General features: G+C 51.2%; 1 protein-coding gene across 1 annotated transcript in view; it reads right to left on the bottom strand.

The window, feature by feature from the left end:
• The window catches only part of FOXO6 (forkhead box O6), a 128,604-nt gene extending 113,768 nt beyond the window's left edge, over window positions 1-14,836 (bottom strand). Inside the window, exon 1 of the mRNA XM_044435000.1 lies at window positions 14,413-14,836. Within this exon, the coding sequence (XP_044290935.1) occupies window positions 14,413-14,475 (63 nt within the window). The 5' untranslated portion in view covers window positions 14,476-14,836. The remainder of the gene's footprint in view (window positions 1-14,412) is intronic.
• Window positions 14,837-15,964: the final 1,128 nt, after the last annotated feature.

Here is a 15,964-nt window from a genome sequence, read left to right as displayed (position 1 = left end):
TTCAGTCAAATACTCCCCTCCAAAAGCACATGAACGGGGAACACCCCAAAGGCTGAGAGGAAGAAGCATGACCCTCCCCATCATAAAGCCATGGTAAAAGAGGGACAGTGGAGTTGAAGGTTCTTCCCCATACAGCTATTAGTTGGTTTAGAAGATGTCTATCCTACTTTTTCCCATTCAGACTCAATGTTATTTACTTTCAGGACCCCTAGGGTATGGAATGGGCTTCCATGGGAGGTGGTTGAAGCCCCATCAGTCAGGATGTTTGAGGATAGGCTGGACATGCACATGGTAGGCATGTCATGAGCAGAGCCAGCTGGAGCCAGGGGTCAGACTAGATGGCCCGGAAGGCCCCTTACTGACTAGCTCTGTTTCTATGTTTCAAAGTCTGCCTTTGTTTCCCTTGCAAGGAACCCAAATCATCTTACACAATCTTCCTCCTCTCCTCTATTTAACCTCTCAACAACCCTGTGAGGTAGGTGAGACGGAGAGTCAGTGATTGGTTCAAAGTCACCCAGCGAGCTTCATGGCCAAGTGGACACTAGAACCTCAGTCTCCTGAGACCCAGACCTGCGCTCTTAACCACTATACTACATTGGCTCTTTTATAACGAATACTTACAAAAATCAGTATTTGTGGATGTGTTCTGCTTCCCAGTCCACTTGCTCTGGAGTGCAACCAGTGCAATTGAGTTGAAGAGCTCAGAGGTTTTGACCTTGGCTATCATTGCAGGTAGGACAAGTATAAATTGACGACACCCTGAAAGGGCAACTTCCCCCTACCCGGCACCCTCTAGGTATGTTAAACTCTTTTTCCCATCATGCCTAGCCACCATGGCCATTGGGAACTACACCCACTAGCCTGCTTGGAGGGAATGCTGGAAGCTGTAGTCCAACATATACAGAGGACTGAGGATGGCTCATCTACTGGTTAAGTGTCAGAACAGGGGAGACTCAAATCCCCTGTTCAAATCCCCACTCAGGTATGGAATCTGCTAGGAGACTTTAAGCTAGTCACTCTCTTTCAGCCTAACCTCTGGCAGTTTGCTATGAGGATAAACTTGCAGTGAGATAGAGAGAAAACTGCAGTTTTTAATGCATTTTCTCACAGAGTAAACATTTCTAAATGCATTTTCTCTCAATATACAAATTTATAACCATATTTCATCCTAAAAGATGTATTTTATATAGATTTAAATTTATTTTTGGAGCCAAGAAATGCATAACAAAATTCAGGTAAGGATTAAATTGGAATGATAACCGTGCTCCAATCCACAGGTGAGTCTGGAATGTCATGCTGAATTTGCAAAGAATGAATTTTGCAAGCACCCCATTGCTAGTGTGAGCACACCTCTTCTGAAGCCTATAAATCCAGTTCACACATGCATGAAAGTCAGTTGATTTGTCATCCCTTGATGATTCACAGCTCAGTGTGTGAATGGATGCTGCTGAAAGCATTCTTTAAGGTGATGCGAAGTAGAATGAAAATTCCATCTCCGTTCTAGAAAATGAGACAGTGCATTGACTCGTGCAAGCTACCCCGATTCGGAAGTTATCAAGCAATATGCCCACTTGAGGCAAGCCTACCTGTGATTTGCTGAGTACACAACGAGCTGCATCCCCACACAGGGATTGCCGCTTCCCAACCTGAGCAGAGACTTTGCATCCGTGAAGCAAGCCTGAAATACCAGATCGGACTAGGGCAACGCACTCTGTGTTGGACTGCCCTTAACGACTGTTCAGAAACTAGCACCAGTCCCGAATACAGCATCCCTGCTCCGAATTGCAGAGAGCCATCTAAACCCCTGCCTAACTGGTTTAACAACTAGCATCTAACTGGTTTAACAACTAGCAACTGGTTAACAACTAGTACTGTGCCTTGAGCCAGGATGCTAGTTGTAGCCACCATGGCTACTAGAAAGCACATCTCCTCCCAAAGCTCTTCCTGTCTTTCCTGCTGCCAAGATGAAGCAGCCACCTGTAACATCGACAACATGGGTGTGAAGTCTCTTTCAGCCTGAGGGCCAAATTCAGTTGTGGAGCAGCTCTCAGGGCCACATGCAGGGCAGAAGAGAGCAGGGCCAAAATGCCAAAAAAATATCTGCCTACTTCAGTGTGTTACCAAGTCATAAAAGAGGAATCTCGACCTTTATAATGGGGGAAGGGAGGTGTGCAGAAGCTGGGAAACCACCAAAAGTTGGGGAAAGGCAGAGCCAAGGGATGGGGGAATCACCATGTGAGCACCCCAGAGTTCCCACCTGGGACCAAAGGAAGGCCGGATTTGGGCTGTGGACTGGAGGTTCAACAGTTCTAATCTAGAAGCTTCTTGGCTTGCTGCTCCCGCTGTGGAATTCTCTACCCAAGGAAGCCCAAACCCACCTGCAAATGTCATTCCTTAGTTAAAGGCTGGTGTACATTTTCAAGGGACATTTGCTCTGCTGATAGTCAGAACTGCTATTGACTGGAGAATCTACTTCAACTCTTGCCTGGGTGTTATTGTTTTTAATTGCTGCTTTGTATGATTTCTTTTTATTATGCTATTTGTCATTAACTTCACCATGAGCTTTGATGTTGAGGTGGCCTGTCTATTTAAGAAGCATGAAAATTGTTTCCCCAACATGTGGCACATTTTAGAGGAGGTGAGAGAGATGCCAGCAGACCACCTGCCAGAAAAGTGTTGCGCCTTTGCTCAGTCCCAGGCATCCCGGCAACCAGAAAAAGATTCCGTCCAGGACCTGGGACTGTGCTCTTGCTGCAAACTGTACAACCCTGGGCAGAGTTCTGCTGGATCAAACCAAGGCCCATTCAATCCAGCATTCCGATGGGCAACCAGCTGCCTTTGGGAAACCCACAGCCATGAGTGCCACCCATGAGTGCCACAGCCCTCTCCCTTTCATGTCCCCCAGCAGCTGGTATGTGCAGACGAGCATGCTTTAGCTGGCGTGCGCTCAGCAGCCCCCAAGAGGAAGTCGGACTGCCAGCACCACCCTCTGCCAGCATCAAGGATGATGCTGGCAGTCTGACCTCCAATTTCATGAGGCTCTTCCTTCTACACTGCAAGGCTAAAGCCTGCCAACAGCTCTTCTCCAGCTCCTAGGGAGATCTTTGGCAGCGTGACACACTGGGGGAAACCTATCCATATACAGAGGGGTTCAGCTGTCACTGACTGGATGCAGAATAGGTTGAGTGCTGGCATGAACCGGGTGCAATTTGGAGCCAACAAAAAGCAGACCTGATATTTTTAGCAGACCAATGCACAAGGAGCAGCCCCTCAGTGGAGAATGGGGAAATTATTCTGGAGACTTCCTGCCTAGCCCTTCAAACTTTCTCAGGGAAATACTGGGCTCCATGCTGCCACCCAGAAGCATAGAAAGTTGCTTAACACCCGAGTCAGGTCCATGTAGCTCTGCACTGTTGACATGGCCCAGCAATGCCTCTCCAGGGTTTCAGACAAGAATTCTACCTTTACCTGGTTGACCTGGAGAGCTTGACCTGGAGATGCCCAGGATTAGTCATGGGACTCGCTACTTGTAAAGCATGAGCTCTACCCCTGAGCTACAATGGTCCCTCCGAGAGAGGCGAGATTTTCATTAGGACCATGGGCTGGAGTGGGGGAAACTCCAGATGGACCAAAGAACCTACTTGGTATAAAGTAGCTTCCTAGGCTCCCATGACAGATGCTGAGATTTTTGTGCTTGGCCATATAACAGGCTACCACCTAGTTCCATACCACCTGTCAAAGGTTCACCACCTGTTAGATTGTCCTGACTTGGAACACTGGATGCTACGGCACCCTCAACAAACACCAGCAAGATGAGTGAGCACACCCTTCCTAAAACTGGGGAGGGGGATGCACAGCTTTCCAAATGTCAGCCTGCTGGCTAGGAATGATTTACAGAGGTCCAACAACATCTGGAGGGCACAAGGTTAAAGGAAGCTTGGCTAGCTGGTTGCCCAATGATCCTTTGCTGTGATGTGGGGGACAGAAAGAAGGGAGAAAAAAGAATGGTTTACCTCAGTCTTGTACTCAATACCCAAAAAGTAACCAACCACTTCTTCTTAATGTCCATGTGACAACCTCACAGGCAGCTGCCTTACTCCACTCTGACTGGCAGTAGCTCACCTGGTTTCGGGAGGCCTTTCCCATCTCTTGCTGCCAGGTCCTGCTAACTGAAGATGCCATGGAATTGAACCTGGGACCTTTGGCATGGAATGCACACGCTCCACCACTGAGTTGCAGTCTTGCTCAAGACCAGGAGGAACTTACTTCTGGGCGACCAAGGAAGTTGCACCAGTAATTATCAGGTTGGAGCAGTCAGCACAACCCTGGGTACGTGAGCACTCCTCCCACAGTCCTTGAGCCGACACTCCTCAGCTTAAAGCATTATGCCACCTTGCTAGTTTCTAGATGTGCCACAAAGGAATGGCTCTAAGATGTGGGAGAAGAAGTGGGAAGGCTTGCCGATTAAGGTTCATTGGCACTGTCAGGCCGACATCAAAAAGGCATCCACCAGCTGATAGTTTTATTGTTATATTTTGGATGTCAGCGTGGCATAAAGAGCACTTTAAAATGCACCAGAGCTGTTGCTCCTTTGACAGAGGGTGTTGGTTTCCCATTAACAAGTGGAGCGCATGAGCTGGAGCAGAAAACTTCAAGCGCTTTGGAATTGATAAAATAACAACTCCCTAATTAAGCAGGACTGTCAGTCATCGGGGCCTTCTGAGAGGCATCGGAAAACACCAAGCACTCTTGCCCACGTGAACAGCATAGCAGTGCCATGGGGGGGGGGGAGGGGGGAGGAGATGTGCATGAGTGTGTGTGTGTATCAGGGCAGTGAACCATAGCTATGGGACAGGCCTTCTTGCTGGACAAGTATACAGGCGCAACTGGGCAAGCAGTTAGGGCTGCTAACCTTGGTTAATACGCTGTAGGCTGATCATACCAACTGCAATCCACAGATGCACTATTTTGAGGACCGTCCCAGTGAAGACAGCGTGATAACTACAGAGAACTCAACAGCAGCCCCATTCAGGTCCTTGATTCCCAGTAAGTAGAAGCAATGCATTGGTTCCTGCTTTCCCCAGCTTGGTGATGTTCGGATGTCCTAGCTTACCCCAGCAAGCACGAATTGGCCTATGCTTTCAGGTTCGGCTTGGTGATGCTTTTGTGTTGTTTTTCTTCCAAGGAGCTCCAAATGGCATGGGATGGTGTGCTCCGGTCCAGCTACGGCCAAGCGCACCTTGACTTAACTTCAGAGCTGCATCAATTACATATGCGTTCCCTTTTCCTCCTGGGAGGGCATCACAACATGCAAGAGTCCTCCCCCACTCCCCATCCGATCCTCAAAACAACCCTGCAACCTAGAGACTGGTTTTCCAGTGAACATCAAGACTGAGCAAGGATCTGACCCTGGGCTCCCCCCAGTTTAAGTCATAAGAACCTGAGAAAAGCCATGCTCGATCGAACGCAAGGTCCATCCGGTGCGACACGCTGTACACTTGGGGGCAAAATAGCTGCCCACAGGACCCCTCGAGCAGGATGGGTGCAAGGCCTCCCCCTGCCCAAGCTCTGCAGCAGCAGGTGTACACAGGCATGCCACCCCTGGTAAGCGGCACACAGCCAGTGAGGCGAGCAGCCACTGATAGCCCTCTCCCTCGTACATCTTTCCGATCCCCTTTCAAAGCCACCCAGATGGCTGGCCGTCACCACTTCCCAGAGCAGCGAATTCCACGGTTTAATTTAAGCTGTGTGCAAAACTACTTCTTTTTATCTGTCCCAAACCTCCCACCAATCAGCTTCATGGGATGACCCTGGGTTCAAATGCTATCAGAGGAAGAGAAAAATGTTTCGCTTTCCACTTTCTCTGCACCATGCATTATCTTAGACACCTGTATCATGTCTCCCCGTACTCGCCCTTTTTCTAAGTTGTGGCCACTCCGCACAGGGCAGCTGCCCCAGCCCCTGATCCCTTTTGCCGCCCTTCTCTGTGCCTTTCCCAGCTCAATAATGTCCTTTCTCAGGTAAGACCGCCAGAACGGGGCACAATACTCCAAGCGCAGCCACAACAAAGGTTTGTCTCTCTCATGAGTGCTGCACCTTTTGCAGCCTATTTTAAGCTTCAAGCTCTTCTGCCAGTAATGAAGCTGTCGGAAAGCCATCCCAACCTTTTGCAATGAGGGGCAGCCCCAAGAAAGAATCTGTGCAAAGCTACGAAAACTCCAAATGATCCATGACTGCAGGAAAGCATATGGCCACCGAGGGAACCCCAGAGCAGACCAGGCAGGCCAAATCTGCCGTGCTCTGACCATTCCATCACACTGGCTCCGCATGACATACAATATATCATTGAAAAGGTGAAACTCGCTTATTAGAAAGTGCCACACAAGGGGCAAAGTCTTCATGGACACAGGGAGAGTCCTTTGCACAAGAGGGTGGGGAGAGTCCTTCGCTCAAGACTGAGGCCGGTTCTGTGTAGATCCATTCTTTTCATTGTCCTCCTCCTCCTCCTCTCCTCCTCCACCCCCCGCCCCGCCCCACCCCACCCCACAATGCTGAAATCTCCTGGCCCATCAGACTTGCAGCTGATGCTAGTTTCGCTCAGATCACTCGTATCAGGAGTTCTTCCTACACAGCTTCTCTCTCTCTCTCCCCCACCCCACACGCCCTGCAAAGCAGCTCCTCCTTCGCAGAGGCAATGAGTGGGCTACATGCAGCCATATTTCATACCTAATTATGATGCAACGGTAGGTTGCAGCCAGGCTGTAACTAATGCTGGACAACAAACCAAGGGAAGTACATTTCCAGACACGGGGCCTGCTGTGCCTCCCCCTCCGTCGTTTCTGATGGCTCTTGCCAAACTCTGTCTTGGGCCCCTTCCCCTACCCACGATGACTTTAAAAGCACACACGCGTGCCCCGGTGTATAATACATTTACCTTAACAGTACAAAACAGACGCTATGATATATGTTAAACTGTGCACTGGAGCTGAAGTTCTCTGTCAGTTTAAAAAGAGAGGATTGAGTGGACAGTTGGGAGTTTTAAATCTTAAAATTCTGAAAAGCCCACCTCTGAAAAAAATTAACTCATGGGAATAGTGTGAGGGGGAGTTCTACTCCATTTCCCCCGTTTCTGTAACATGGGGAAATATTCTGGAATTCTTGACTATCACATTCCCTTCCTAGGAAACCCACATGTAACCCAAGCCAGTGTGATGTCGCTCTGGGACGAGCACTTGAGAACTATATTCTAGTCCCCACTCAGCCATGGAGCTCACTGGCTGAATGTGGGCCAGTCACAGGCGCTCAGCCTAGCCTACCTCACAAGGTTGTTGTTGCAAGGATGAAATAGAGAAGAAACTCTCAAAAGTTGCCTAGGGTTACTTGTAAAAGGAAGAAAGGTGGGGTGTAAATGTAATGTAATAATGAGAATTAAAAATGAAGGTCCACTGAAGCCATTCCTTGATCTCGGCAGATCCATACAGCACACCGGTACACACACAGGAGTCGCAAGCCGTGGAGGAGTGAGCCCCGCCTTATGGAATGGGCAAAGTGCCAGTGGTTATCTCAGGAGTACCCTCTGCATAAGGTTCTACACAGGAGAACACAGGGGAAGAGTTGAGTAAAGTCTTTCTCTTCCACAATGGCAATGCAGACAGGGAGGAATGATTTAACTCAAGAAAGCAGCACAGACAGGAAACAGAAGGGGGTGATAAATTGCAGAGATGTATATTGGAGCCAGGGGAGGAAGTCCAGATATGCACACACAGAACACAGATTATTGTGAAAAAGTGTCAGGATGGCACATTCGCTGTTTGTCAGCAAGCATGCAAAGAACTCATTTGAGGCTTTGCGCTACCATCTAAACCAGGTGTGGACTATTTTGGTAGGAGGGCAAAATTCCACAAATGAAATGAAACCCACCAGCAGTTCACCAGGCTGATCACAAGAAAGGCAAATTCAAAACCAAAGATGGCACCAGAAAAGCAAGCCTGAGCATTAAACAAGAACCACCGTTGCTCGGGAATTTTTAATTTGTACTGTTTTTCTCTATTGTATTTTATTGTGTTTATGTTTTGTTGTACACTGCCCAGAAAGCTTTGGCTATGAGCAGTACAGAAATGAAATTACTCTTCATCATCATCATCATCATCATCATCATCATCAACTTCCTGGGATCCTCATCACAGCAGCTGCATGCAAGCTTCCTGCAAGCAAAAGGGCACGTTTACAGTCCCGCAACTATCTTGCCAACTTTTAAGCTGCTTCTTTGATGTTCCTAACTGGTTTCTCCAATTGTTAACAATATTTACTTATTTATCTGACCAGGGTGAGTTCTTTTTCTTTTCTTTTCTAACTTTTCTTTTATAACTTCTTTTATATCGTTTATATTTTTTATTTATTTTATATTATTAATTTTAATTTTATAATTTTATATTGTTATTTTTGTATTGTATTGTATTGTGTTGTAAGCCGCCCCGAGGCTTCGGCAAGGGGCGGCATAGAAATGTTCTAATTATTATTATTATTATTATTATTATTATTATTATTATTATTATTTAAGAGTGCAATAAGAAAGCCATTTTTAATGCACTGTTTTGTATGCCTTCTGCAGATGATTTGCTGCATTGCTTTCTAGTGTCCAACTTCTCCCTCGTCCATGTTGAGGGCCAGCTCCAAATTTGCATGGGACCCACAGGCAAGAACCAGTGGGGAGTCCCCATCCCCCTACAGTGGGGTTCCAGATCCCACTAGGAGCCCTGAGCTGTGGCACCTCCTTCCACTTCCTCCATGTCCTCCGGACATGCTGCAGGGTCTTTCTGCTCCCTATCCTTGCCTTCTCACTCCTTCCCTTCCCAGCACCAGTGACGGCTCAGCACATGAGACACTGCTTGCCAGTGCCGCACATTCCTGCGCCTTCCAATCTGAACTGGGCAGAGCAGCGGGGGGGGGGGGGAGAAGCTCCATATGGGGGCCAGTGGCATGCCTGCTGGCACTTGGCTATAAAAGAGGTGGTGCTGGCAACTCATACACTCAAAAACAGCCCATGCTTGTGAGGGAAAGAGTGAGACCAGAGAGTGGAGAGGAAGCCACCAGGGTGGCAAGCGAACGCTCAACAGCTGTTGATGGACCCGTCTGCTTAGGGCCTTGGCAGATGCCCAGGAATCCTGGCTGCTAACATGGGACCTGGTCATATCAGCTTTCTCCTCTGCCGAAGGCTGAGTAGCCTGACCTTCTATGCTTCCACCCCCTCCTGCAACACTGATGTTTCATGCTATGGTATGGAACACGGAGAAGTGAAGCCATGTCAGCCTTTACCTGCCAAATACCCCACACACCATTCCGGGGCTTCAGGCTCCGTGGAGCATGATGTCATGACGTGCCTGTAAGCGGCTGCTCCGGAGCCACAGATTTTTCTGGGCAAGTTTGCCTATCACATCTCCTTCCGATCTGGTGAGATCTGCCAGTGTCTGTGCCCCGATGCCCACTTAGGACCCTCATCTTTCCAGTGTGCACCAATGCAAGCCACCGTCTCATCAACCATCGGGTCTGGATGCTGGCTGCAATGCATCGAAGCTGTTCTTGCCTTTCCCTGCTTGGTTTCCCCAGCAGTTCAAGGTGGGAGGCTGGAGTGGACATGCATGTACCAGCTGACTTCTGGAAGTCCAGATGTTGGAATAATGCTGCCATCATCCTGAGTCAGCATAGCCAATGGTCAGGGATGATGGGAGCTGTAGACAATCTATATCCTGCACCAAACATTGAGAACCACCACTTGAGGGCAAGCTGCAACAGAGAACGGCTCGATATGCTGAGAATGCTGGTGTGCAGGGCATTTCCACACACAGGGGGTGACCTTTGGGCTCTTCAGGATCTAACATGCAGGAGCATTTCCCTGGTTTTGCACTTCCTGTGGCACATCTGGAAATGCTGAGGAGATCAGCAGGCCTGCTAAGTGAGCATGAGCCTTGGTGTGAAACATACAAAGCTGTCTTAGATCAAGTCAGACCACTGCGTTCTGCTGCCTCCAGAGTTTCAGACAGGAGCTCTCCTCGGCCCTACCGGGAGAGGCAGGGGACTAACCGTGAGCGCTTGTAAAAGCAAAGCAGGCGATCTGTATCTCATCTCATGTCCCTTCCTAGACAGTCACCTGAGTGGGATAGTGTACACTGGTGACCTGCAGCAGCAGCAGCAGGGTGGACCCGATGGTCTTCCTGACCCCTTCCTTCCAACTCTCCTATTCTATGATTCAATGATCCTGACATGAGCGGACGAGGCACAAACATACACTGTGAATCATTCGGCGCCCCAACCAAGCTACAGCCGTCCTCCAGCGACAGACTGCTTTCCAGCTTCTCCAGCTGTGGAAGCGTCTGGCTGCTGTGTTCCTTAAGCCACCACTTCTGATGTGCCAGGTCTTGCTGTTAAAGGTCTGCAGGAGGCAGAACCTGGAAATCGCGGCATTCCGTGCATAAGTATTTTGGGCTGCTCCCTGGATGTCTGTATCTTCTTATCATCTCAGCTGGGGCTTCATCCCTGTGCTTCACTGCATGCTCCCTGCCACCACCACATGGCATATCAGGAGGCCAAATGTATCAACACACCCACAGCACTTGGCCCAGCTCTAGAGCCCAGGACCGAAAAGTGTTCTCATCGTGTTCCGAAGATCCATGCATGGGATTTCTCACCACAGAAAAGTCAGTGCTGCAATAGGTCCCAAGAAAGGAGTGGGATGGGGTGGGGTGGGGTGGCAAGAAAGTCATCTTATTACCCTGCTGAATGCAGCCACTTCTAGCATAACCTGAGACCCGAGAAGACCAAAACTGATTCCTTCAAGGATGAGTGCAGACAACTTTGATTTGGAGGGGTGAGACATGTTTCTGAAGAACTTCTCTGTTCCAGATGAACAAGAGACTTTGGTCCATTCTAGTTCCCCTTATAAAAGAGACTGGCATGGCCCGTGAAGTGCTGCAGCTCTTTGAGGCAAACCATGATAGCCATTTGCCCTTCTTCAGGTTGCAGCCTGCAATACAAGTTGCCTAGGACAATGCTGAAACAGCAGAGTTTGGTTCAGGTCTGGAAGAAATCCAGGTGCTCTTGGACATGGCTCCCTCCAAGGTGCAGCACGCAACCCTTTCCCTGCAACACATAATAAGATTGCTCTTGCCAGTGCTAGCTGCTGTGAAAATGTGGAATTCACACACTGCTCAGTTCCGCTTTTATTTGAATGAAAGGAACGTGCATTTGCAGCAAACAAGTCTCACTGTAATTTGCCCCTTTGAGGCGCTTCCTATCTTGGAGTATTTTTTGCTGTGAGGAGATAGGCATGGGAAGAGCTCATAACTCCAGTGACTGTGGAATTCAGAAGAACAGCAGCAAAGGTCCACAACTCTGTTCCCAACTCACGCAACAACCATGAAGAAAGCTTATTTTGTCTTACCTGCAGACTAATGGCTCAATGCAAGCCTGCCCCAGATTTCAGATGGGGACTCCCAGACCCAAATGCAAGACACAGTTCCAGAGACACAGCTATAGGATGCTGCTGATACAGAAAGACCATTAATTGCAGCTGGGTTTATGCAGACTCCTGTTCAAGCCCCAAGAGAATCTCTATAGCAGCAGTGCTTAGTCAGAGAGAGCCTACTACTAAATCCAAGGAGCTGGGAGGCAAACACTGGGAGAGAACGACTGCCTTTACATCCCACTTGTGGGCTTCACAGAAGTATTTGGATGGTCAGTGGGGGAAAGAAGTTGTTGGACTAGGAGGTTATGTAATGAAGAAAGCTCTGCTCTGGTTCATACTGGAGAAACCGCTGCCAGTGAGAGTAAGCAAAACCAGGCTAGGTGAACAAATAGCCTCTGCTCTGGTATCAAGGATGTTCCTATGGCTAACAGACCCTTGCTCTCCAGCCCGTCAGGGCTCTTCACAAGGCCCAGAGCCCCACAGCCCTCCAAGTCCATAGGAACAGAGCAAGAGCCCTGCTGGAGCAGAGCAGGTGTCCATCTAGCGTTTTCCACATTCTGTTTTCCACAGTGGGCAAGCTGCCCACAGAACTCACAAGCGGGACAGGAGCGCAACGACGCCCCCGCCCATGTCCCCCATGCTGCTGTTGTGCTTGTTGTTACAGGTCATCAGGTCATGTCTGACTTACGGCATCTGCACAAATGACTGCCCATAGGTATACTGGGGTGGCCATTAATAGCCTCCTCCTCCATGCATTTTTCCAATTCAACTGGGCCATTTAAAGCTGTCCAACTTGGTGGCCATCACTACATCCCTCTGAAATGACTTCCATCCTTTAACTAAGTGTTGTGCAGAGAAGTACCTCCTTTTCCCTGTCCTGAATCTCCCTCTAATCAGCTTTATATTACGGAAAAGGGAGAAAAATGTCTCCCTGTCTACAACATCATGCCACCTGAGCATGCAAACACACATGCAACTCTTGATTACTCAGCAGTAATCACAACTAGCCAGAACACAGAGAAGAGGATATGAAGGGCAAATCCAGGTCCCAGTAATGCTTATGAGATTAGTCCAAATGCCAGCATGGGCCCTCCCTGAATTAGCAGACCATCCATTAGCAAAAGTCAAAAGGAAATGAAGCAGACTTGCCACCCTTTTACAGCATCACCTTCTGGTTCCAATATTGTGCATGCTTTTATCCCCTTCCTGACGTGATCACCAGCAACTTAAGGTATGTGCAAGCAGCGTGGTTTTGTAAGTACCTATAGTTGAGTCTCTCTTTCAGTGGACTGAAAAAGAAGAATCTTCTCCACCCCATGCATACACACACTTCACTGCAAGCTCAGGGAGCAAAGGACCACTGTGCACTAAATCACAATAAAAAGAGAATCAATTACTGGAGACAGAAATATTTAACAATTTGAAGGCAAAAGGCTGGAGTTCAGCCAACAGAGGCAAAACTGAAGGGACATTGCCTTACTCTGCCTGGATAAGACTGGCAGACAGAAAGAGCAACAAGGTGATTGGAATCCCCTCTCCTCTCACACACCACTACAAACATTAATTACTGGTCAGTTCACATGAAAGAAAGGAACCTCTTCCAAGGGCACCCTGGCGGACAGGATCCTGGCAGATGCTTAGCATTCCCCAGCAAAAGACACAGCTCTAACTCTGCAAACAACTGAGCATTGCACACATCAGATACAGACAGGGGAGAAAGAGAAACCAAATCGGATTTGGGTTCACTAAGCAGACATGGCCCCTTGCATGTAGTACGAAGGACTGGCAGAGTTTGCAACGAACACGTGTGCACTGCCTGATCACACTTTCAGTTTTCAACCTGAAAGAACCCAAGAAGACATTCAAAGGGGCACATGCACTGAGCCGTTCAATTCTTGCCCCAGTGGCTCTGACCCCCAGTGCCATCACTAAGTGCCCAACTACCTCTGAGAGGGTGTGGGATGGTGGTGGTAGCGATCACAAGCTCTCACTGGAGTAACAGCATGTTTATCCAACCACTCTGCATGGGGGGGGGGGGATCTCACAAAACCCTAACAAGCTTGCCCACCCACCCAAAGGGGAAGACACCCCCTGCGCTATGTCCAAACAGCACCCTATCAATCGACTGCATTAGAAGAACACTCCAAACTACGTCTGTCTCCCTCCCTCTGTTGTACCAGACAGACAGGTGCCGCTTGAATGCAATACAAAAAGAGCCAAGGGGAGTAATGCCCCTTCCTCTCAGCCCCAGGCTCCCTGCTGCAGGGCTCTGGAGAGGCGGAAGGAAGGATGATAGGTGAGCCAGGAAGCTGAACAGGTGGTGCCCAGGCTGCTCTTAGAGAGCATTCTCTCCTCCTCCTCCACCACCACCACCACCGATGCAAAACAAGGAAGCACTCGAATCCACTCCACCGAGAACCAGTCGAGAGATTCTCCTCTTCTCCCTTGGTGCACTGGAGAAAACCGGCCTCCAGGATCGATGGGATGTGGCTGCCAGAGCGGACTGCCTTCCCCCAGCCCCAGAAGACCCAGAACTGCTCTCTGGACCAAGCTGCAAGGCTTGAATGGAGCTCTGGTCTCAAAACAGCCCCTGGCAAAACTTGCTGGCTCCTTCAGGACAAGGGCAACCGCTCTGCCCTAGCACTGTGGAACAGAGAGAACTACTCTCAGTTCTGAATTACTCCACTGCACTGTTCCCTGTGAGCTTTCTTGGATTAAAATCACCTGTTTCCAAGTAGGGGAAAGGGGGTAGGGAGGGGGACCACCACCCTTACAACATCCCAGCACGCAGAGGCAGGCAAGGGGGTGGAGGAAGGAGCGTGCCAACTGGGCGACTAACCTACTTCAACTACTCTGGAGCCCACCTCTGCCCAGCGGCTTCACTAGCACTCCTCGCAAACTAGAGCCCCTGCTGCTCTATGGGGGAGGCCGAGTGGGGAGCGCCGAGGTACCTTCCAACCAGCCGAGCTGTTGCTGTCTCCTTTATCCTTAAAATAGGGGACGTATCTGACCATCCAGTCGTATATCTGGGAGAGGGTGAGCCGCTTCTCCGGGGAGCTCTCGATCGCCTTGGTGATGAGATCCGCGTAAGACAGGTTGCCCCAGGCGTTGCGCCGCGAGGTCTTCGCCTTGCGGAGCTGTCCAACGTCCGCGCCCAGCGAAGGCAGCGCCGGGGCGGCTTTACCGCGCTCGGCCGCCACTCCGGCGTTCTCGGCGCCTTCTGTTCCGCCTGCCAACGGGTGCTTGGAGGAGCCGCCGCCGCCGCCTCCACCGCCGGCAGCCGCAGCTCCATCCTCCTCTTCGCCCGGGAAGTCGGGGTGAGGCAGCGGCCAGGTGCAAGAGCGAGGCCGGCTCTGGGGTTCAAAATCCGGGTCGATGTCAACCTGATGCGCTTGCAGCTTCTCATCCATGTTCCTCCCCCCCCACCCCGCAGCCGCCTTCCTTCTTTTTCTTTCTTTTATCCAGGGGCGGGGGGGGTGCCTCCTTTTGTAAATTTCCCACGGAAAGCTCGGACCGGGAGACGGGCAAGCCCGGAGCAGGCTGCGCTTTAAGAAGCGGCGCTCCACGGCGGCAGCATCGCACCGAAGTGGGTCGAGCAGAGACAGCGAGAGCGAGCGAGCGAGCCAGCGAGAGAGAGAGAGCGCGCGAGGGGGGCGGGATATGGAGACGTTGCCTCGCCGGGTTTGGGGAGGAAGGTGCGTCGTGGGGGGAGCGGCGGGGAGGGGAAAGGAGGGCGCGCGAGCGGCGGGAGTCCACCTCGCCCCCGGAGGAGGCTCAGTTAGCAGGGCACGGAGCGGCGAGAGGCGGCTGCTTCGTCCACGGAGCCGGGAGGGCGAGGGCGAGAGGCGAGGGGAACGCCCGTTCAAGCAACAGATGAGCAGGAGGCGCGCGCCGGGCGCAGGCAGCGCGACGCGCTTTCGAGGGGCGCGGGGGCTCCTCCGGCGCGAGGAGCAGCCGGCCTGGGGATGGCCGCGGCCGGCGGGGTGGGTGCCCTCCCGGACGAGTTCGCTTCCGCCGGCGAAGACGAAGAAACGGACCCCTCCCGCCGACGAGGAGGGGAAGGAGGCTGGGAAGACGAATAGCGAAAGGCGTCCTGGCGCCGCGGCCAGCCGGCGCTAAGGTGCCCGGAGGTGCCGATGGAGGTGCGAGGCTAGCGCCGGCATGGTGGTCTCCCTCCGCGCCCGTGCGCGTGGCTCGCTCGCTGGCTTTTCCGCGCCGTCGAGCAGGCACGGCTGGGCTGAGCACCGGCTGGGCAGGCGGGCGGGCGGGCGGGCAGGTAGCGCGCGCCCGCGCACACACGCACACCCTCTAGCACCTGCCGCTGCCGCCGGCCTCGGCGCGACAGCCCCCCCTGGCCGTCATGGTCGTCGCCTTCGCCTGCCGCTGCTTCTTGGTCACCTCGTCGTCGTCCTCCTTCTGCTTCTCCTCCTCCTCCTCCTCCTCCTCCCGCCGCTGCTGCGCTCGTGCCGCCCCGAGCGGGCGCCGCCTCTCTCTGGGGACCCG

Source organism: Varanus komodoensis, unplaced genomic scaffold, assembly GCF_004798865.1.
Source record: "Varanus komodoensis strain SLA01 unplaced genomic scaffold, ASM479886v1 scaffold29_1, whole genome shotgun sequence".
Lineage (NCBI taxonomy): Eukaryota > Metazoa > Chordata > Lepidosauria > Squamata > Varanidae > Varanus > Varanus komodoensis.
The sequence above is the reverse complement of the archived record's forward strand: the minus strand, read 5'-3'. Positions and strand labels throughout refer to the sequence as shown.